Source organism: Camelus bactrianus, chromosome 35, assembly GCF_048773025.1.
Source record: "Camelus bactrianus isolate YW-2024 breed Bactrian camel chromosome 35, ASM4877302v1, whole genome shotgun sequence".
Taxonomy (NCBI): domain Eukaryota; kingdom Metazoa; phylum Chordata; class Mammalia; order Artiodactyla; family Camelidae; genus Camelus; species Camelus bactrianus.
Window position 1 is genome coordinate 14,487,458 of NC_133573.1, and position 23,731 is coordinate 14,511,188.

The following is a 23,731-nucleotide window of genomic DNA, read 5'->3' on the forward strand; positions in this document are numbered from 1 at the left end:
ACCTCAATAGATAGAAAAAAGCATTTGAAATCTTCAAGACCTGTTTGTCATACAATCTCTCAGCAAACTAGGAATACAAAGAAATTTTCTCAACCAGAAAAAGGACATTTGCAAAAAACCCCTACAGCACAACAAAAACAAAAACAAAAATAAAACTCACATCAAACCTAGTAGTGAAAGACTAAATGTTTTACCTCCTAAACTGGGAAAAGGTCAAAGATGTCTACTATCACCATTTCTATTCAACATTGTGTTCGTGGTCCTAGGCAGTACCTAGGGGCAGGGAAAAGATTTTAAAAGTTTGTAAGTAGAAAATTCTAAGCAATGTACCCAAAAGAGCCTCTAGTACTAATAAGTAAGTTTAGCAAGATCAATATACAAAATAGACTGTATTTATGTACACTGCCAACATTCAATTGGAAATTGGAATAAGAAAACCATATCATTTACAATAACATCACAAAACAAGAAATACTTAGGGATAAATTTAATGAAATACGTTCAGACCTATACACTAAAAAACTGAAAAACAAAGAAAGTGAAGAAACTAAATAATGGAAAGATAAAACATGTTTACGGATGCGGATCAGGACTCAATATTATTATGATGTTTGTCAGTTTTCCCCAGACTGAGCTATAAATTCAATGCAAACCCAACCAAAGCCTTAGTAGACTTTTATACAGGAATTGAAAAGGAGAGTCTAAAATTTATATGGAAATGCAAAGGAACCGGAATAACAAAGACTATTTTTAAAAAGAAAAACAAATGGTGGACTTAAACTATCTGATTTCAAGATTTGCTATAAAACTAAATATAAAGGTTTAGTAAGCAAGACAGAGAGACGTATACATTGGTGAAACAGTATGGCAATAGATCCACATATATATGGTCAATTGGTGGCATTTGTATTAATTTTTCATTGCTGCTGTAATAAATTACTACCAACTTAAAATAATACAAATTTATCATTTTACAGTTCTATAAATTAGAAGTCCAGGACAGGTCTACTGGGCTAAAGTCACTGTGTTAACAAGGCTATGTTCCTTCTAGAGGGTCTAGAGAAGAATGTTTCCTTGCCTTTTCCAGCTACAAGAGGCTGCCTTCGGTCCTGAGCTTGCGGCCCCTTCCTCCATCTTCAAATTCAGCAATGGTGGGTCAAGAACTTTTCACATTGCATGATCCTAACTTCTATTCTGCTTCTTCTGTTTTCAAGGACCTCTGTGATTACATTGAGTCAGCTCAAACTGGGATAATTTCCCTAGTTTAAGGTCATTCTATTAGTAAACTTAATTGCATCTGTAAACTTAATTCCTCTTTGCCATATCACCTACCATATTCACATGTTAGTTTAGGACACAGAAATCTTTTGGGGGCAGAGACATTATTTTGTCCCAGATGCCAAAGTAATTCCATGGTGCAAATAGGTCTGCATCAATATTAAAAATCTTCTATCTCAAAAGATGATATTAAAAAATTAAAAGCAAGTATCAGACTAGAAGAAAATATTCACATGCATGTATCTGTCAAAGGATTTGTATACACAGTATATGAAGAATTCTTACAACTCAGTAACAGAAAGACAAAAACTCAGTTTAAAATGGGCAAAAGATTTAAACAGACACCTTTCCAAAGAAGGTGTATGAATGAAAAATAAACATATATAAAGATAATGAATATCGTTAGTCATCAGGGAAATAAAAATGAAAATCACAATGAGATACCCCTAGACATCCACTAGAATGGCTAAAAATAAGACTGATAATACTAAGTGGTAACAAAGAAATGCAGCAACAGAACTCTCATAGATGCCTGGTGGGAATACAAGTGGTGCAACCACTTTGGAAAACAGTTTGGAAGTTTCTTAAAATATCAGACCTACACTTTCCATAAACCCAGCAGTTTCACTTCTAGGTATTTAACTAAGAGACATGAATACCTTTGTCCATACAAAGACTTATACTTAAATGTCCATAGCAGCTTTATTCATAACAGTCATTAATTAGAAACATTTTAAAGACTTAACTTCAGGAAAATTATAGTCTGTTCATACATCACCCTGAATTATTACTATTAAACACATCAACATGACTGAATCTCATAAACATAACATCAATTGAAAAAAACAAGTCACAGAAGAATTTATACAGACTGGAGTCCATATATAAAGCACATAAACATATATATCATCTACGTGCTTATGTATGTGGGAAAACTATAAAGAAAAGCAAGAGAATGACAAACGTAAAATGCAACACAGCCGTTACCTCTGGGAGGGTTAGGAAGGAATACGGGTTTGCAGTGAGGCACAAAGAAAAAGTCAGAGGTGCTGGCAGTGTTCTGCTTCTTATGCCGAATAAAGGTAACACAGATTTTTATTCTTCTTTTTTATAAACATATATTATAATTATGAATTTTGTATGAATATAATATTTACAAGTATAAATTTTTTAAGTCACATAGCATTTCAGTGGCAGAACTGGGACCTGACCCCAAAACTCTTGACCCCTGAGATCTTGAAACTATGGACCCCGAACAGAGCAGATCCTATCACCCAGCTTCCAGGTTGAAGTTGAATTTGGGGGAGGGAGGCAGAGCAGTACCTGGCTGGGGAGACAGCCTTCACCCTGCTATTTCCATCATCCATGGATACAGTTAGTATCAGCTGTCTCTTCTCTCCATCAAGTATCTCATCAAATATTAGACCCTACACAGGTTAGATCCCTGCCACATCGAGAACTTTCTCCTTCCTAGTGAAGGTGGTGGACAGTGAAGGTGCTGGCTATCAGCCCATGTTCATTTTACCCTGAGGCAGCTGGGATCTCAGGGCCAAGCTCTCCATGAAATGAGGAGCAGTCCCCTGGCTCCCTTCCCCAACCACAGTCAGAAAACCACCTCTGATACAAAGCGAGGGCTCAAGAGTCTCTCTGGAAAAGACTGTCTCCATGTGCCACCCACCCTCCTGGTTGGCTTGAGAGACCCATCATCTGTTTCTCCTCCTGGACTACATCAAGATGCACATTCTTTACCTTGGATGGTCTGCTGGCTGTCTCCCATTAACACATGTGCACGGATGAGATCAGATCTCTTTAGAGACTGCTCCTTCCACCACTCCTTAGTCCATCATAGGTGATTAAGCATGTATCAACGTGCAGGCGCTATGTCAGTGAATGAGGTGCAAAGATGATGAAGCAGATAGGGTATCTTCCCATGAAGAGTTCCCGAAGGGAGAAAATACGCATCAACATATAATTGCAACACACTAAGCCTGGGGCTAATTGAGTTTTGTGCAGAGGAAAAGGTGGGAAACTACTGGGCTCATCAGAGAAGGTGACATGTGAGTTGGGGGCTTGAAAAAAGGATAGGGACTTGCCAGAGAGAAAGGCGGGGGCAGAGATCCTCTGAGAAGGTGTGGAAGGTTCTGGAATGCACTAGAGAAACACAGATTCCTGTGTCTGGAGCTTGGACGTACATGGGAAGGTAGTGTGCACAGAGGCCTTTTAGAACAGCTGGAGGGGGCAGGAAGTTTAGAGTTTAAGTTCTGGGCCTATTATTTTTAGCCGGTGAGTCCTCAGAGAGCTTCTGGGGGTCATGAAGTTACAGGAAAGGGGTTCTCAAATTCTTATGTGCACCAAGCATTGCCTGTTGAATGAATAAATACTGTAAATATATATGCTGCTATTTCTAAGTGTAAATAAACATGGCCATGATTTTTAAAATTCAGATTCATTTAATAGTCGAAGTATTTGTTTGCATTAGGTATTTTCCCATTTGACAGTTACCAAAAGTACAACCTCTGTCATGCTTTGAGGAGCAGGGAGGTGTCTCAAAACATTTTTCTGTTAAAGATGATTGAAGTCTAGGCATCTTCTGAGGCAATGAGGAGAAATGAGACAGTTTTAATTAACGGAAGGACAAAGTCAGTTTCTGTTTTGAAAAAGTCACATTGGCCACCACAGAGGCAAGATGGATTACGGAAGGGAAGCCCCACTGGAGTCAGAGCCATCAGTGTGGGGACTCCTGCAGTGACGGAATGAGAGATACAGGCGGCCTCGGTTAGATGGTGAAGATGGCAGAAAAGGCATATGTAGGAGGCATTAAGAAAGTCAGACTTGAGTCACAGAAGGGATGAATAGGTGGAGCCCAGAAGATTCTTAGGGCAGTAAAAATACTGTGAATGATATCATAGTAGTGGATACATGTCATTCAGCATCTGCCCAAACCCAAAGAATGCACAACACCAAGAGTGAACCCTAATGTAAACCATGAATTTTGGGCGATTATAATGCGCCATTGTAGGTTTGTCAGTTGTAACAGATGGACCACTCTGGTGGGAGATATTAATAATGAGGAGGAAGGTAGAGGGGAAATGGGAAACTTCTGTACTTTCCTCTCAATTTTGCTGTGAACCTAAAACTTCTCTTAAAAATTGTCTTAAAAAATTATAAATTTTTACAAGTCAAAATTGATGGAACTTAGTGACCAACTAGATATCGGAGGTGGAGGAGAGGAGGGGGTCCAGGATGGCTCCGGATTTCCAACTCTGATAGCTGCTGAGGCCATTCACCGAAGGCGACCTGCAACATCTCCTCTAATCTTGTGGTTAACCCCGTTCCTAAGATGGCCTGGGCTTTGCATTTGGAAATCAGTAAACTCTGCGCACACACACACACACACACACACACACACACACACACAAAAAGGCATGAAAACTTGACCAAATGTTTGAGACATAGAGGCAAAAGGAATGAAGTTAAAAGGTGTTAACTACAGATGAATCCTTAGGGGAGAGAAGAGACTGAATGACATGTTACTAAATATAGGTAAGTAGTCGTTATCTGGGTCATGGCCCAATAAACAGAAAACATTTTGAGCCTAGAGGACAAGTCTTGTCTGTTAAGCACCCCTGTTAGCTCATGGGAATGATGCGTGGCCACAGGGGGCAAGGAAGGAAGCTGGAGCTTAGATTAAATCATGCGCACAAGGTTTCACAGCCCATAAATAGTACGGAGGGGATTCAAAGAATAACATCCAACATAAATGGAGCATGTGCTAGGCATCAAAAACTGTTTTTAGTTCACAACATGTAGGAATTCATTTCATAAACCTGTTGGCTCCTGAGGGGTAGGCAAAATTGTATCCCCATTTTACAGATGAGAAAACTGAGGTCCACAAAAGTTAGATAACCTATCCAAGGTAACACATGTAGTAAGTGGCGGAAGTTAGGAATTACACCTTGGCAACCGGGCACCAAAACTTGCTCTCTTGGCCGTTAATCAAGACCCCAGCTCTGTCTGTCCAACTCCAGACATTGACTGAGATGCTATGCTTAACTACTAAGCCACACTGCCCTGACATGGGAGATTGTCTGGGCGTCAGAGGGGGATGGTGATGCAAGTCCAAGTTCAGAGGCCAGGCAGAGGCCAGGAGGAATGGGGTGGGTCTGGTGGATCTCTGAACCCAGGGGGCCTGGGATGGGAGTAGGGCAGTGGCAGGATTGATGGCCCCAGCCCCCTCTGGACAAAGACAGGTGAGGGGTTGAGATTGCAAATTTCCACAGAGGCTGGAGCAAAGGCACAGTGGAGGGAGGGGTTAGGAGACTGGAGATGTCTAAGCTTGTTGAGATTCTATGAGGACACTTCACAAGAATCAGGCTTTCTGGGTCTTGTGAAATTGATTTTATTTTTATGTCTTAAGTTTGTGCCAGGATGTTATTTATCAGTTGAATTCCTTTGACTACTTCTATCTCCAAATTACACTCTCATCTTCCTCCTGTAGCTGTGCATTCATTCCCACGTGCAAACAGGGACTGCAAGCCAACAAGCCTTGTTTCCTGTAGGCTAAGCATGTTGTCTGCCTGTTGGCCATGACCCAGAAAAGGGGTGCTTCTGAGGCTAGTAACCTGTGTTAAGTCAGACCTCAACTGTCAATCACTGCTTTTTCTTTCTTTCTTTCTTTAAAATTTCTATTTGCTTCATTAACTCTTCACACCATGGTTCTACTCTTTTTTTTTTTTTAATTGTAGAAATTCAGTGACCACCAAAATTTACAAGTTTAAAAGAATCCGGAGCACATACCTTTGTTTCTTGCCTTTGGCCTCAGCTAACAGGCTCCATCTAAACTTCGGTGCCCTTGGGCAAGGCTACATCCTACTTAAGACTCTACTTTCCCGGAGGCTCTTTCTGATAGAAGCAGCCTCAGGAACGGGGTGGGGGTGGGGGGTGCACATTTACTGAGCCCCAGTTCTGTACCCTGCAAATACTGGACATACTCCAGTTTAATACTCATGCTTCCTAGGTGCTGGATGTCATGTTAAGTGCTATGCAAAAAACCACAGAGGTCTTTAAAAATGCCTGCCACCCTCCTGCTAAAAACCAGTCAAGGGTTTCCCATTGCTTTTAGGATGGGGCTCAAAATGGGTTCTTAGATAAACAGCAAGGTTCTACTGTTCAGGGAACTACATTCAGTATCTTGTAATAGCCTATAATGAAAGAGAATATGAAAAGGAAAATATAAATATATGTATAACTGAATCACTATGCTCTACACCAGAAATTAACACATTGTAAATCGACTATACTTCAACTAAAAACAAACAAGCAAACAAAAACCAACAAAACAAAACAAAAAAAACGGATTCCAACCAAAGTCTATAAGGCATCTGTGGTCTGGTCCCTGATGGTCTGTAGTTTCATCACATTGCTCCCTCCTCCCTCATCTACTATCTTAACTCTTGCTACCCATCTTTCAGATCTCAGCTCAAAAGCCATAGTAGACAGGAGAGAGGGGAGTGCAGTGGTTTGGGGCGTGGCCTCTGCAGCCAAACTGTCTGGGTTCAAATCCCAGCCCTGGGTCTGATTGGCCTGGTTTGGATCAAGTATCCATCTGTAAGCCAATGACTGGCCAAGGTGAGGGAACACCCAGTGCTGACCCCTGGGACCCAGGCATGAAGTAAATCAGCTTTGCTGGGAGCTTAGTAGTCTGAACATGAGGGAGAGATGATTCACCAAAGCAAGTCAGGAAATGTTGCCCCGAGAAGGAAAGGCAGATGCAGGAACAATAAACGTCCACTTCATTGTCAGGCTGTGTTTTCCAGACTCATCCCTGTGTTCCTCTGTGATACGTGCTATATTCACGTATCATGTGCACTATTCCTTTGCATTGTCACCACTCTGTTTCTGCACTCACAGCCTTATTTCTAAATAAATTTATTTATGTCACTGCTGTAGCCGAAAAACCAGTATTACTTGCCATAAATGGGCGGTAATCTTAAACTTTTCTTTTTTTACAGTGAAAACAAAACTGTGTTAATAAATTCCAACTAGAGACTGTGGGCTGCTAAAAATGCTTTGAGATTGTGGCCTTGTTCTCTCTTGGTTAAAAAGAGAGATTATCAAGTGTTAGAGAGGTGTAAAGACATACTAACACCAAACTGAGCCTTTCTCCCTGATGTAATCAAAAGGCCTAAGAAAGAACTGAAAAGGAAATTACTTTCTCACTGTGTGATTCGATGTGATGTGAGGCCATATCCAAATAGCACTGAAAAGCCATTTTCCGTGCCACTTACAACCATCTGGTATACCGCCAGTACTACCTGCCTGACACTTCGAGGAGCATTGTCTTGGAGTGTTTGAACTTGGCCAGAATTGTTGAATGAATGGCCAAAGCCAGTGAGACTGAGGACTAGTTGGCTATTGAGGGGATTAGGAGGCAAAACAGCCAGTATATTTTGTCAACAGAAAATTACCTCTGCCTGATGGGTCCTTTCTGATGAAATATATGAAAGGAATTAGCTCAAGTCATCTTGTTTCTCTCCTTGCTTCCTGCAAAACTGCCCCTCCTCTGTGTTAGACACTGTCCTTCTAGGCTGGTATGTACGTCATCTTCTCAATGAATGACCCTGCTTTCTGCTCAGCCTCCATCCCTGACACCTCCTGTTCACTCATCCCCCTCAACATGAGTTTCTCCCACATATTCAGTCATTTCCACCTCCTAAATATTTTCTCAAGTCTGTCTCTTTCTGTTCCTCCCCACTGCAGTCACCACAGTTCACACCACCGTTATCTCCATTCTGGACTCCTACAACTCCCTCCAACTGTCTTTCTGTTTCTCCTTGTGCCCTGATTCCCCAATCCACTTTTCACCTATCACCCAGAGTGATCTTTTTAGAAAATGAATTGGAACACTCATTCCCCTGCATTAAGACTTCAGTGGTTCATTGATGTTAGAATAAAAGCTGTAGCAAGGCCTGACTCTCCTGGACCTAAGTCCACCTCGTTCTACCCACCTCCTCCATCCCTGCCCTGGAGATTTCTCCTTCTTTTTCCTAGGGTCCTGGATGAAGTGGCTCCCTGTCCCTGGAGCCCTCTTCCCCACACTCTGCCCCCAATTCTCCTCCGGCTGGTTCTTCTTCATCCTTCAGTAATGCCTTCTCTGGCCCCCAGTACAAACTATGTCCTCTCATCATAGAAATCCATTCTTTGCCCTGATAGCACTTTTTACCAGTTTAACTATATATATTTGTGTGTATGTTTGCTTAATGTTGTTTTCCTCTATCAAACTAAAAGCCTGTAAGAGAAGGGAGTAAGTCTTTCTTACTCACTGATACATCCCCAGCCATGAGCCCAGAGCCTGGCATTCATTCATGCTTGTTAAAAACATAAATAAATACTTTCCATAGAGCAAATAATGTCCTTAATGTCTAAAATTGGCTAAGAGGGAAATGCATTGCATTAGAAGGAGAGAACTTGTAGGTTAAGCATTAAGTGTATCGAAGACATTTGGTAAGAGGTTCGGTAGTGGATAAGGTATAATTATGTAGATAAATATGGTTAGGGATGATTTGTGTTTTATGTTTAGCTGGTAAATTTGTTTTAATCTGTTAAGATGGAGAATTCAAGGAAACATGGAGCATTTACTAAGGCATTGGACAGAACGGGCAGAATGATTAGAGAATGCTTTTTTCACCTCTGAGTGAGCTACAGACAGAGCTGGATAGGAGTGAGGTGAGCTACAGACATAGCTGGATTCCAAATAAATAGAAAAGAGGACCTCGCAAAGGCTCAGTGAGGTGGCCACCCCTCCACTTGCCCTGCTCCTCTGCTAATTACACCAGAAATGGAAATCCACGTACAAATGGGGCTGGTGCAAGAAGCCACAGTAGCTCCACCATGGAGAGGAATTGGGTGGACATAGGAGGGGTTTGGGGAGAGGCTGACTCGTGGCTTCACATGGGGGTGACACTGAGGGCTGATTAATAAAACAATATACTGAGCCTGTGTGCTTGAGATCGTCTTGAACAAGTTACTTTCTTGCATGTTTCTCCTGCAAGCATTTGGTAGCCAGTGTTAATAAATTAAGGATTTGTCTATGGTTCCCAAAGGGGAAAGAATGGGGGAGGGATAAATTAGGAGCTGGGGATTAACAGACACACATTACTATATTTAAAATAGACAAACAACGAGGACCTACTGTATAGCACAGGAAACTATATTCAATTTCTTATTATAACCTATAACGGAAAAGAATCTGAAAAAAATATATATATGCATCATTTTGCTGTACACCTGAAACTAACATTGCAAATCAAGTACACTTCAATTAAAAATTTTTTAAAAATACATTAAGGGTTTGTGAAGTCACCTTTCCTCTCCTGTCCTGCTCACCACTACTGCTGCCTGGAAGGGCACCCACAGGGAGCAAGGCAAGGAACGTCAACAGCCTCCGCCAGGTTTTGAAAGTCAGGTGTCTTCTTCCCATTACACCGAGGCCAACAGGGCCAGCAGACGTGGAATGCAGACAGGAGGGTCTCCTGCGTGCTTACAACATTCACACTGTGTGTATATTATCAGCGAACGGTCCCCAGAATTCAGACGTAAGATACCTCTTCATGAAGGCGTCTTGTTTAAAGTGTCAGCTAGACAGTAAGTTTGACTATCAGCACAAGGTCGTAACTAGGTGAACTAGAGGTCTGCTGGATGCAGCTCATACCAGCTTTCAAAAGTCAATTGTTACATTTTCTGGAATTTTGTGAGCCAGTTATGAAGCACAGTTGTTAAAAATTAAATTCTCTAAGCCTACCATTAAAATACATCTTATTAAAAACAAAGATAGCAAATACTCAGAACCCATACTTCCCAGATTATTTTGCATTTTACTGCTATCTATGCTCTTGAAGTTACTTACTTCAATTACATCTGTATGGTGGAAATACTACGTAGAGTTGAACGACTGCTTTGTCTTCCCTGTTCAGTGTTCAGTGACATCATGTTGGTGGCTGGACAGCAGCCAAGGAGTATTTATACCATGGAAATCAGAAAATGCTACAAATCAGGACACGATTTAATGTTCTGTTGATTGTATAGACTTGAGAAAGTGATGAAGAAAATGCTAATAATGCAGATGAAACTTAAAAGCCTATCCTGTCTGCAAACATTGCATTGTGAATGGCACAATAATTGAGGAAATATTCTTCTAATATTTGAAAACGATTATCTGGTTCAGCAAAGCAGTCGCTCACATCACTGACGCACGAATGGAGTTCCGGCATGCCTCTGTTGTTTCCCTTTCATCTTACTTGTTAATGTAAAAATAATATATATATATATATATATATATATATATATCGGCCAACATTCGTGTCAGAACTACACCCAATCACCAATGCTTCCTTGGGTTGCCTGTGATACACGTGTTCAGCAAAAAACCATGAAGGCATTCTATGAGAATCAATTAGCTATATGGAATTTGTGATAAATAGTGTTGTATATGAAATTATTTGCAAATTGTGTGAAACACATCCTTTATATTGATGGAATTTTAACAAAAGTATGTACATATGTACAGTATGTGTGTATCTTTTTGAGAGTTGGTTGTTAAAACTGACCAGCACACCACTTGGTACCACCCAAGCCAAGGCACTGAGCCTAAGAGGTCATTGGGTTCAAATCAATGACATTGATAGTATTATAAGAAATATCAGTGGCAGGAAGCTGAACTTCACAAAACCCTGAGAGGATCCAGCAAAGGGGAATGTCATTGTTTATCGAATCCTGCCCAAGGGAGAGGACACACTGAGATGGCATAACAAGCCCTAGGGAACTGTTTCCTGCTGGGAAGAGCAAAGGTTTCATCAGATCTCACCACTGTCTAGACCACGGTTTCTCGGCTTTGGCACTGTTTTGGACCAGACAATTCTTTGTTGTGTAGTGGGGTGAGAGGTGGGAGCGGGGGCCTGTCCTGTGCATTGCAGGGTGTTTAGCAGCATCCCTGACCTCTACCCACTAGATGCCAGTAGCACGTCTCCAGCTGTGGCCACCGAAAACGTCTGCAGACATTGGCCCTGGGGAGGGGTGGGTGGGGAAAATTGCCCCTGGTTGAAAATCATCGGCTGAGATGAAATATCACTTCAATTCCATTCAAGTCAACAAATAGCTGTTGTCACCTGCCTTGTGCAAGGCCATGTCCCAGGCACTGAGTTACGTAAGTGAACAAACCAAGAGGCTGCTCTCAGGGAGCCGTCAGTCGTCATGCCTCTAATGATCCACTGAGTTGATGCCTCCACCAGACCGCGAGCTCCTAGGGAGCAAAACGGGCTGTTACCTCCAGCACCAAGGTCCTCAGTAAACGTTGAACTGGAGTGGTGTGAACACCTCGGCGGCTTGAACACACCTACCTCTACATCACCATCCCTTTATCCACCATGGCTCTTCAGCTGTGCTGAGCTATTTCACTCCCCCAGTGTACTCATGCCCTCTGTCTCTTCGAGATATTTCTTAACCTTGTTCCTTGGGTGTGTTAGTTTTCTATTGATGTATCACAAATTACTAGAAACAAAGCAACTTAAGACAACATTCATTTATCATCTCTCGATTTCCATAGGTCAGAAGTCCAGGCATGTGGTACCTGGGTTCTCTGCTCAGATTCTCATGAGTCTGAAATCCAGGTGTCAGCTGGCTGTGTTCTCATTGGGAGCTCAGGGGTCCTCTTCCAAGCCCATTCAGGTGGTTGGCAGAGCTCAGTTCCTTCTTGGAGATGCACCCGGGGGCGTCACGCTCAGCTCCCAGAAGCCACTGTCCTGTCCTTGTCACCTGGGCAACCCCATTTTTAAAGCAAGCAATAGAGAACTTCTCACACATCAAACCCCCCTTGTGCTTCAGATCTCTCTTTGATTTCCTTCTCCAGGAAGAGCCTGGTCCCTTTTAAGGGCTCCTACGATGAGGGTAAGCAGGCTCTCTGAAGGTAATCTCCCTTTCTCAGTCGACCATGCCATATAACCTAAGCATGGGAGACTATCCCATCAAATCACAGGTTCCTCCCACCTCAAGCTAGAGGGGATTCTACAAGGGTGAGGCTCCGTGGGGATCATCTTAGAACTCTGCGCACCACAGTCAGACTCCTCCGACTCTCCCCAGCTCCCCTTCACCTTCACTACCCCAGCCTTCATACCTTTTAGCTCTCTTAGCTTGGATGTCACTATTTAATAACAATAGTAGTTTCTTGGGTTGAATTATTTCTAAAAGGTGTGTACCACCCTTTGCATATATGTTTGTATTTACTTTTCACAGCAGCCATATGAAGTACTTATTATTTTTATTTTTTGCACTTAGAGTTCCTGCAGCCTAACACTCTTCCAGATAATCTTCATGTTTATTCCTTCACTCCAAACGTCACCTTCTCAGAGAAGCCTTCCCTGATGACCCTACCTAGAAATAATTGGTACGGTAGAGTACCAACCAATAAATGCAGAAAGAATGATGGAATTAGAAAAACCACCATTTGGCAACTATCATATTGGTAACTGATTCAGGCAACAATCATCAGCGAAGCTAAAATTAGTGAGTAAAATTTTGATGAAGAACGAGATGGTTATATTGGCTCAAAGTATCTCCCCACAAAATACTTATTAACTATACAGTAAAAATTAGTGCCTTAAAGACGGAGAAAGCTGGCAAACAACTCTTTAACTAAATGATCAGAATTAACATCACCAGTAATGGGATAAAGCTACCACATGTGCTTCCTAATATAATGCAGTGAGAAGGGCACATTGCCTCTGTGGTTTTCCTGTCTTAACAGGTAGGCTCAAATTGAGGGGTCACTAACCTGGACTCTTCAAACATGTCAAGACAAAGAAAAAGCTGAGCAACTACTCTGATTAAAGGAGATTAAAGAAACACAACAAGTAAATGGAACACATGATCCTAGATTAAATCTTGGACCAGAAAAAGGAGCCTTTTTTTTTCAAATACATACATTATTGGTACAACTGTTTAAAATTTAATACGGTTTGCAGAATAGATGATAGTACTAAATTAATTTCCTGATTTTGATCATTGTCTTGTGGCTGGGTAAAGAAAGTGGCTTGCTTTTAGAAAATATACTTAGAAGTTTTGGGGGGTAAAAGGGTTTCATATCTTATTGTCAGATACAAATAAAATAATAAAATAAAGTAAATAATAATAAAATAAAATGGTGAAATGTTAATAGTTAGGGGACCTGAGTGAACATACTGGAGCTCCTTGTACTATTCTTGCAACTTTTCTGTATACTTGAAATTATTGGAAAATCAAATTTAGCAAAAGAAAAGACAAGAGAATAGGGATACCTCACTCCCCAGATCCTCATCCCTTCCTCTGTTTTACTTTCCTGCATGGCCCCTTATCACCACTGGTTATAGCACGTTTCTTGTTTAATTTTGGCAACAACCATCTGAAGTAAGCACTGTTATTCTTCTTTGCCTTTATAGTTCCCTTTACCTGGAACGCTCTCTTCTCCAGGTCTCTGCATCCTGCTCCCTCACTTCTTTCTGGTCTCCACTCAAATGCCACTGAGAGTGGTAAGGCTCATCTCTTCCTTCACTAGACAGCAGCCCCGTGAGAGCAGGGACTCTGCTTTGTTTCACTGCTGATCCTCATCGCTTTCAACAGTCCTTGGCACATGGCAGGTAATTCAACAAATATGTGTTAAATAAAACCTGTCTATTTTAGAGAAGAGACTTAGGAAAAGACTGTAGGCTTTGGATTCTGGCCAGATGATTCTAGAACTGCCACTAACTACTCTGCTCAATTGGCTTCATTGCTCCGGGAAGGCCCCTAGTCCCTGTGTGCTCCCCTCCTCTTGAGTGTGGGCTGCGCCTTGTAACTCACTTCTAATGAACAAAGCATGGCAAAAGTGATGGAACGCCACTTCCATGATTAGGTTCCTTAACAGAAGACTGTGACTTCCATCTTGCTAGTGCACACTTGCTGGCACGTTTTCTTGCCTTCTTGCTTGCTTGCTGTCTTTGCGAGTTGCTCAAGGGAGGCCCCTGCAAGGCATTGAATCTTGCCAACAAACACATGAGTACTCACATCGGGAGTCGATCTGCCCCACTTGAGCCTTCTGATAATATTTCAGCCCCGAATGACACTGAGGTTGCAACCTGTAAGAGACCCTGAAGCAAAAGGCTCAGCTAAGCCATGCCCAGGCTCCTGACCCCCGGAAACTATGAGATAATAAATGTGATTTTAAGCCACTATGTTTCTGATAATTCATTACACAGCAATAGGAAACTAAAATTTCAATCCTCTGTATCTCCACAGCTATGTTCTACTATTACAAAAATATTTTGTGTTATACTTGTCTATATCTTCCACCATCCCTGTCACTCACACTATGAGCTCTTTATGGGCAGGGATCATGGTTAGTTTACCATTTTATCTATGCTTCATAGCGTGGTGTCTGTCTCATATTTGGAGCTCAGCAGATGACTTTCAAAAATTGCTGAGGTCCCTCATTAGAAATAAATTGTAGCTGGGTTTATACATCAACCACTGAATTTGGTCAGATCTTAGGACCCTGGTAATGTTCTTGAATCTGCAAAGCTCAGAAGCAGAGTCTGAACTGTGGCTACTTCACCATAGCTCTGCCCCACCATGAGGCCCCATCTGGGTAGTCAGCTGGTTCTTTAGAAGGCATTTCCATCTCTGCTTCTTTAACATCGTTATTCTTGAAACTAGTGTTTGTAACACCAAACCACATGTGAGGACAAAGTGACCTGCCCGTCCAACCTGTTCTAATTAATATACTTTTAAACCTCTTGAGGAAAACCACTTCTTCTCCTTCCTTTACACCAAACAAAGATTTAGCTATAAAATTTAGGCTTAGAGTCATCACATCCTGAATCAATGGCTTATTTTTTGAGGTAAAAAAATAAAAGTAAAAGAGATCCCTGTAACATGTTCATTTTAATTTTAAAAATGCTATTTTAAATGGTAGGGTGCCTTTTAATTCTCCACTCTGGGTTATACAAAAATAATAGATAGGCAGAAATGTGTTATTAAAGCTATTTTTCTTGGCATTCTGGTAATTTAATAAACTGCTGAAGCCAAGCCTTGAGACTTTATGATGCAGAAAGAAGACAACTTGGCTGTTGATTAATAGTTTCTGATCATTCCCCCAACCAACAACCCCTCTCCCGCTTCCTGGGCGTGATTCCTGAAGGACAACAGTTAATTTCTGGGGAATGAAGATTTGGAGAAACGTCATGCAAAAAATGCCTTGTCCAAGGAAGCTTAATCTCCAAGAGGACCCACACACACTTCTCTAAGACTTGGGGTGCTGGGGAGCTGGTTGAAGTGAGCCTTAGAAGATAACTCTTGAGGTGGTCACTTCCATATTTGACAACTTCAGAGCATTTGAGCAACTTTGAAAAGCTTCCATGTCAAAGTCATTAAGAAGTGTTTTTGTCTACTGGGGCTGCCATAACAAAGTGCCATAAACTGGCTGGCTTAAACAATAGAAATGTATTTCTCATAGTTCTGGGGTCAGGGAAGTCCAAGGTCAAGGTACCAGCCAGTTAGGTTCCATTCTGAAGCATCTTGCCCTGGCGTGTAGGGGGCTACCATCTCACCCTGTGAGCATGTCTAATAGGATTAGGTTCGTTATGTGTGAAAGAAACCCAAAATAGCAGTGGCTTTTCAAAGGTGTTCACTTTCTTCTCACGTCAACAAAGTCCAGGGACAGGCACTGCAGGGCCTGCCCAGCGCCACCATGACCATCAGAAGCTCAGTTCCTCCTCCCCGTTGCTCTGCCAACTTCATAATGTAGCTTCGATCTCCAAAAATCACACATAACACTTCTACCTACATCCCATTTGGCCAGAACCACATTACATATTCTAGGTGGTCTGTGCCAATCTGAAAAGTGAGTTCTATTACAAAGGGGAAGGGGGAAATGTAATATTTGATGCCAGCTGGAAATTCCTGTCATAATGAGGAATGGATAACACAGAACTGAAGATGCCCTCCTGAAGGAGGGAGCCTTGGAGGAGGAGTTGAAGTCCGGGAGGAGTTGCTCTAGATGACCCCAACCCCTTTCCAGAAGACTGCTTCCCCCTTGTCCTCACCCCCTGCATCCCGTTTCTTCTTCTCCCACAGTGGCTTCATACTGGAAAATGACTTAGAGGTCTTAGTCGCCTGAAAACTTAATAGTCATTAACCATAGGATATGTGTTCCAACGAAGTTCATTCACTTTGGGCTGTGTTACTACAAACAGGGAAGTGGCAGGAAAAGGGGATAAGAATATCGATTTTGAATCACTTACCACATGACCTTAATGAGATACTTAATCACTCTGAACCTTGGCTTCTACACATGCCATCTATCTATCTATCTACCTACCTACCTACCTACCTATCTACCTATAACTCACATCTATCTATCTACCTGCCTACCTACCTATATCTCACAGAGTTACTAAGAATGTTACATTAGATAATAAAGGTGACATAGATAGCACTGTGTCTGTTCCATCATAAGTGCTCAGTGATTTTGTAGCTGTTTTTATTTTATTAAGTATTTCTGGAACCCACAATTTTGCTACTCTTCAATTTCATTGCTTAAACCACACATGGACTATCATTAGTTTCAAGATCTGCAAATAAAATATGTTCTGAGGAATGAGACCAGCGGGGAGGGGGTGGTGTGACTTGAAAACATATCAGATGAGAATTAGCTGCAGAGCCCAGGAATGTTAAAAAGAGCAGACGTCACTTATCTGATGCTCTGAACTGCGATGGGAGTCCTGCTGTGTGCTCTCATATAGCCCTGTGATAAACTCATTGTCTTTCATAGTCACTGTGATTTAATGCCTAAGCTTAGGGTGCATGGGGGCAGGCACTGTGTCTGTCTTGCCCATTGCTGTATCCCTAAGAAAAAGTTCCGATGAACATGTGCTGAATGGAGGAGAAGAGTTTTGGAAGGAACACAGAGAAGAGATGGGGATTTTCAATCCCCTCCTAGACTTCAGGATCCCAGTCCTTAGGGTCCCAGTTCCCATTACTCCCCAAAGTGTTTTTGAAATTCTCTGAGACGTGAGCAGAGTCAAGGAGTGTGATGTGTTGGAAAAACTCAGGGCATTGGCTCCAGCCCTCCCTTAAGATTCCCCTCAAAGAATTTCCTAGGGAAAAAATTCATAGAGGCTTCTGAGAATCACATTCTCAGACATCCTGGAATGAGGGCTTGGGCAGTGGGCTCTAGCTGGGTCAGAATGTGGCTCAATACAATTCAACAAACATTTTTGACATCTACCATGTGCCAGGCACCACGCTAGATGGTGTTCTGCACGCACTTTCTCTTTTTCTAAATGAATGCTTATTCTTTATTAAAGTGATACATACACATGTTTTAAAAGCCATTAAGGACTAAAAGATTCACAAAGAAGACAGTGAGCCCCAGGCTACCATCCCTCACAAACCCATCCTTCTTCCCACAGGCAACTCTGTCAACCCTCTTGACTCTTTATTCTGGGATTTACCTCCACATTTGTAGACCATTATAGGAACTCCACAATTTCTCGAATCATCCATTTTAGATGTTACCTACAGATTTCCTATTATGATAAAAAGGATTTTAGCTCTTTTCACACCCCTCTCTTCACCTCCATCCTTGCACAATACTAATTACACAAATTTTGGTTAAATCTGTATTTGGGCCTTTTATTATTATGAGCACATAAATACTGTTCACTGCTGAATTAATAAGTTGTTTCATTTTTTATTTGAATTTAGAGCTGAATCTTCCCACCCCCACCAACCGCTATAAAACAACTCTTAATACAACTTTTCACACAGTCAATTCTGTTGGAATAAACTGTCATTTTCTTTTTCTGCATCCCCGCCCAGTCCCTCCTGCCAACACACAACATCTAAGGTCTCCAGGTTCTCACCCTAATCTGAACTGGTGGTGGTGACTTTCTAGGCTCTGCTTTATGGTTCTTGAGCTAAGACCTTCCTTTTTCACCAGGTGCTCAGCCTCCCTCCCACTGAGAATACATGTTTCTTCTCTTGCATGTCTTCTGTCTTGGTCTACCCACCTGTCTTCGTGGGTTGCATCCTTCCTCAGCGTCCTGACAAAGGTACAAGGAGGCAAATCTTTTGAAACTCTGCATATCTGAAAACATCTTCATTCTACATTCACAGATAGAGTTTAGGTTTAGACTTTCAAGTTAAAAATCATTTGCACTTGAAGCAGTGACAGCTTTATCCCAGGATCTTCTAGGTTCCAAAGGTACCGTAGAGAAATCTGATGCCTTTCTGGTTCCTGAACATTTGTGTGTGAACAAGATTTTCTGAAAATCTTGGAATCTTGCCCTTGTCCCTGATATGCTGAAATTGCACAGTGATGTGCCGTGATGTAGCTCTTTTTCATTCATTCTGCTGAGCACTGGTCTGGACTAGTCAATCTGGGAAATTTTCTTATGTTTTTCTTTTGATACTTCCCTTCCTTCTGTTTTCACTGTTCTGCTTACAACTCCCATTAGCCAGATATTGGTCTCCTGGACTGATCTCATTTTTAAAAAATCTTTTATCTCCTATAATCCATCCCTGTGTCTTTAAAAAAATTCTCAAAAAATAAAATAAAATAAAATAAAGATTCTCCTTTTCATAAGATCTCTTTGATGTTAGTTTCCAGCCCCTTCCACTGAAAAAATTAAATCAGCTATCACTGTTTCAATTTCAAAAGCACTTTCTTGTTCTGATTTTTAAAAATAATCATATAGCATATTGTCTTATTTTTAAAATTTACTGTCTTTTCTTACCTCCCTGAGAATATTATGCTCCCCTTCTCTTTTTGGTTCCTTTTTACCTTATTTTGATCTATGTCTTTCTTGTTGGAGTTTGTCCGTTCCTATTAAACATTAAGTCCTTAAAAGTTGATTGGAAGCTCTTTGTGAAAGGGCATGAGCATAGGGTCATTTTCATTGGTACCGCCAAGTGCCTCTGGGGCAGTTCTCCAAACTCCTGCCTCTTGGGTAAAGTCTAGCTGCTGGCATTGGGTGTGTATGTGTATTTCACTTGATGCCCATTTTCCACCTGCACCCTCATCTCCACAATCCTTAAGCATGATCTGTAAGTTTCTTCAGAGAAAGTACCTATCTCCAATAGAACTGTCTGTGGCCCCTGGCTTTGTGGGGCCAGGATAGAAGTCACCTCTTATATCAGCTCCTTGCTCTCATCTCTCTTCGGCCCCATCATCCATAGTGTCCAGCACCCGTCACGTCCTGAGACCTACAGGCTCTGCGGGGAAAGTGGTTTGCTTCTTGCTGACTGGTAAGCGCTTTGGCAGGCATTTCGGTGTGATCTTCCCCTCTTCTGCTAAGGCATGTACCGTCCTCCACCCCACTTCTGCCCTTGTCTATGGCAGATGCAATTGCTGGCTTCTCCTGGTTTCACTGAGAACGGAGTCTGCATGGACGTTCTTATTCTCCTTCTTACTTGGGGGTAAATTTCAAGAGAAGAGGGACAGAAATATCTTTACTCTGCCATCTTAAAACCACAAAGGTACATTAAGTAGACATTAAACCGATATTGAGACTAATTATGTTTTAATCCTCACAGCCGTTAACATTATCATTAGTAGAACTGAGGTTCAGAGAGGATAAATTCTTTGCCCAATATCAGAGTTGGAAAGTGGCTAAGAACCCACGTCTGGCCAAGGACAAATCCACGCTCTGTCTCTTAGTCTCTCCTGCCTGAAAGCATGCTGAGATCAGGAGAGGGTGGTAAACTATGGCCCAGCCTGGGTTAGTGCCTACAGCAATAAGAGGAGGAAGCCCTTCAGGGGACAAAAGGGCTCTTGAATTTGTGAAAACTTCTAACTAACCGGTGTCTCCCAATCAGTGGAGAGTCTAGACTGTTAACCAAGGATGTCAGCAAGAACACGATGTGCTAGATAGAAGCAGGGTCAGCTTTGTGGAAAGGGGCTGAAGGACTCAGGGGGAATTTCAGACTTAGACCATGGAGAAGGGGAGAAGGCACAAGTCCTAAGAGGACTTGGGAGAGAAACTGGTTTCCAGGGATCTAGGAAGAAAAGCCAGTGAGGCCAATCATGTCACACTGCGAAGGCAAAAGAAAAGCTCTCGTGGGCACTGGACTTAAGCCCATCGTGAGACACTGGTGACTTCCAGACCCCTAGCCTCTCATCGCAGTCAGGATTGGGCTCCTAATGTTCCCCAGCCCTGGCTCTCACTGGCCTCGGCCAGGGAGGTCCAAAGCTTTCAGGTACAGGGGTGGCAATAGAGCAACTTAGAACTGACAAAGTTGGTCCACCTGTAAGTGCATGGTTCATTTTTAGACCCAAGAGGAGGTCATTACATTAACTTTCTGTTTCTTTTCATCATGTTAGGGTTTGCCAAAGGATTGCACTTGAGTTTCATTTCATAGACCATCCCTGATCATGTTGGCTGCGTGGACCACCATAGGAAGAATGATTCTGTGGCTTTGTCCAGACTCAGAATAGCTTCTTAACGATGCCTGTGTAGAATGGGAGCATTAAAGGATATGTGTACCACTGACTCAGGCCATCTCCTCGTCTCAGATTTGTGTCCTCCATAAATGTGATCAAGATGCTCTCAATGTCCTTATTCAAGTCACTGATAAAAGCTGATAGAGAATGGTCCAGGGACAGGACCATTAGGGGTGGTTTTGAGGTTGACCTCTAGCTTGGGCACTGAGGTACAGTCACTAAAAATAGTCTGTCACATCTAGAATTATATTTGGAATTGATTTGCAGGCACATTTTCCCATCTTCTGCCCAAGAGAGACTTTGTCTGTAAAATTACCACCTGGATAGGGCAGAGGAGGGTGCATCTCTTTTACATCCATTCCTGAGTTGCATAAACTGGGCTGTTGAGAAGTGAGTGGATCACAGAAGGGGAGAGATAAGCCCTCAAGTTTATGATCCCTGGGGTCCATTATTTAGAGAGCATCACTTGGAGGATGGCAGCCTGTGGTCTCTCTTTAGGTCCCCGGTAAACGCTGAGTCTCGTGGGGAAAAGAAGCAGGGAAGATTACGCAGAACATCACAGAAAATAAATAGGCATGCTCCACTTCAAGCAGCTCATACTTTTATCATAAGATACAAACTTTCTAAAATTAAGTGTCTTACTTCTATTTTACCAACAACAAAAACAAAAATCACTCATGTTAGCTAAATACAGATGCATATGTGGTTGAGCAAGTGAGTATGAATATGAGGGGTGTGTGTGTGTGTGTGTGTGTGTGGTCTGTGCCGCGTGTGGCAGGGGAGGCTGTGTGTGTGAGTGTTGGTCGAGAGATGCATCTGGTCTTGCTGTTTTCTGACTGCGACCTGGTCGGAACCTTGGTTTTCCAAACTTCACACCAAGCTGTTGCAGAACCCAGAATCCCAGAGAGCCCTTAGTCCCGATCCCGGGGCTAAGGCAGGAGGAGGGGGATGAGATGGAGATCTAAAAATTTATGCCATTCCCACTGGAGGAAAAATAGGGGCTGTTCATCAGGGGCCCGCCAGACGTCGAGCCGAACCTGGAGGAGAAAGAAACGCACGTCATGATGAAATTCCTGTTGTCAGCCGAGATATTAGGAAAAGGAAAATATTAATTTTGTGGCTGTCAGAGGTGGGGAAGATCAGGACAGTCTTGGAAGCTGAAAGTTTTAGCAATAACAAAAAAAAAATATTAAAATGATACAACTGCAGGACAACAAAGAGCTTCTGCCACTTAGTTAGGTCAGGATGGTGGCCTGTAGGGACCATTTCTCCCAGGTTTATACTGTCTCCAGGACCACAGATGAGGGAGCCTCTCCAGATCTGAGCACCTTACCTGTGGACATACAGCCACTCTACTGGCCTTAGAGGACCCTGTGGGTCCCTCAGAAAATTGTACAGCATTGGAGAACTCAGGGCCACGTCCCAGTGTGAGGTCCCGCATGGTCCTAGGGCTCTTTCTCCCCTTCTCAGCACCAGGCTAAGTCAGGCTCTCCGGTTCCACACCAGGCTGGCCGAGAAGCGAGCACTGAGGCATCGCTGGGTGCATGGGACTTTGCTAGACCCTTGGGGGAGGAAGAGGCAAGAAGATTTGAGCCTCACCCTCCAAGAGCAGAAATACACACACTGCTGCTTTTTCTCCCCAGCACCCTGCTATTCATACTTCAAATGAGAGTTTAGACGTCATCTCCTCTGTGAAGCCTTCCCTGACCTCTCCAGATGGAATCGTTTACTCACACTTCTGGTATCCTATTGCAATCTCTTTCCCCATCTGCTAGGATACTTTGAATGAATGGAACGGAGCTCCATACAAATTGCGGCAGAGCCAACGGCTAGATTTAGTCTAATCCAGGGATTCTCAGCCACTTTTCTGCTGGGCAGATGCATATTACAGAAGATGCTCACGTTCGCGGCGCCCTCCCGTGAATTGATGAAACAAAAAGGAGGAGGGAGGGGGCAAGGTAGAAGCAATGGGAACAAACCATCACATTAATTTCTAATGCCTCAGCTGGGATCGGGATCTGCTGGTCACTGTGAGCGGCCGTGGACAAGCGAGGCTTGGGGTTGTTTGATTCCCTCCTCACTAAAAGAAATTCCATGAGAGCAGGGACAGTTTTTGGTCTGTTCACCATTTTACACCCAGCACCCAGCCCAGGACCTGACAAAAGGTAGGAACCAGATAAACAATTAATGCCAGTGGTAACCCCACCTCTTCCGCTCTTTTTCAAAAATCATACTAGAAAAGAAATGATTGGAAGTGATGTTATTATAAGCATACTCTGAATTCCACTCTGATTTATAAAATAAAGGCCATAACACATTCTTAACTATTTAATAATTACTGGGAACGAATTACTCATGACATACCTCCTATCAGATTGCCACACCCCACACATCTGAGCCCTTCAGCTTAGAACTTCTTGTCAGATCAGCTGCCAAGGGCATGATCTGGACAGGACACACACCAGAGGGTCAGGGAGCTGGGCAATCCATGTGGACTATAGCTATCAAGGAATACTTCCTGGAGGAGGAGGAGGAGCTTGACTGCCTCTTGAGCATAGTGAGCTGTCCTAGTTGGCCTGGGACAGTTTCTACACTGGTATTTTCAGTGTGATTAATATTTATGTTCTTTTTTAACTATCATACTGGTTATTGTTTGGAAGATAAGTTGTACAGTTATCTTACCCCGATGGCTGTATGAAGAGGGCAGGGAGGGCTCCCGTCCTTCCTCCCTGAGAACATGGAGGTGACCTGCTCCTTCCTCTCCCACTTCATGTGGTTTAGTCTCTTGGTTCTCTTCTCTGCTTCCCTCCCTGTCCAGGGCAGCCTCTGCAGCACGACTGTAGGCCCCAGCACCACCACTGTGCTCAGCGTTCCCACGCTCCATCCTACGGCGCCCAGGTGTTATTCTCATGGTGTGATCCCTCCCTCTCTTCACCTGGCTTCCTG

At 42.7% G+C, this 23,731-nt stretch overlaps 1 protein-coding gene across 1 annotated transcript in view; it reads right to left on the reverse strand.

Moving 5' to 3' along the window:
* Nucleotides 1–17,854: 17,854 nt before the first annotated feature.
* LOC105071644 (uncharacterized protein C1orf94-like) overlaps nucleotides 17,855–23,731 on the reverse strand; it is a 39,821-nt gene continuing 33,944 nt past the window's right edge. Inside the window, 1 exon segment of the mRNA XM_074358217.1 lies at nucleotides 17,855–21,822. Within this exon segment, the coding sequence (XP_074214318.1) occupies nucleotides 21,747–21,822 (76 nt within the window). The 3' untranslated portion in view covers nucleotides 17,855–21,746.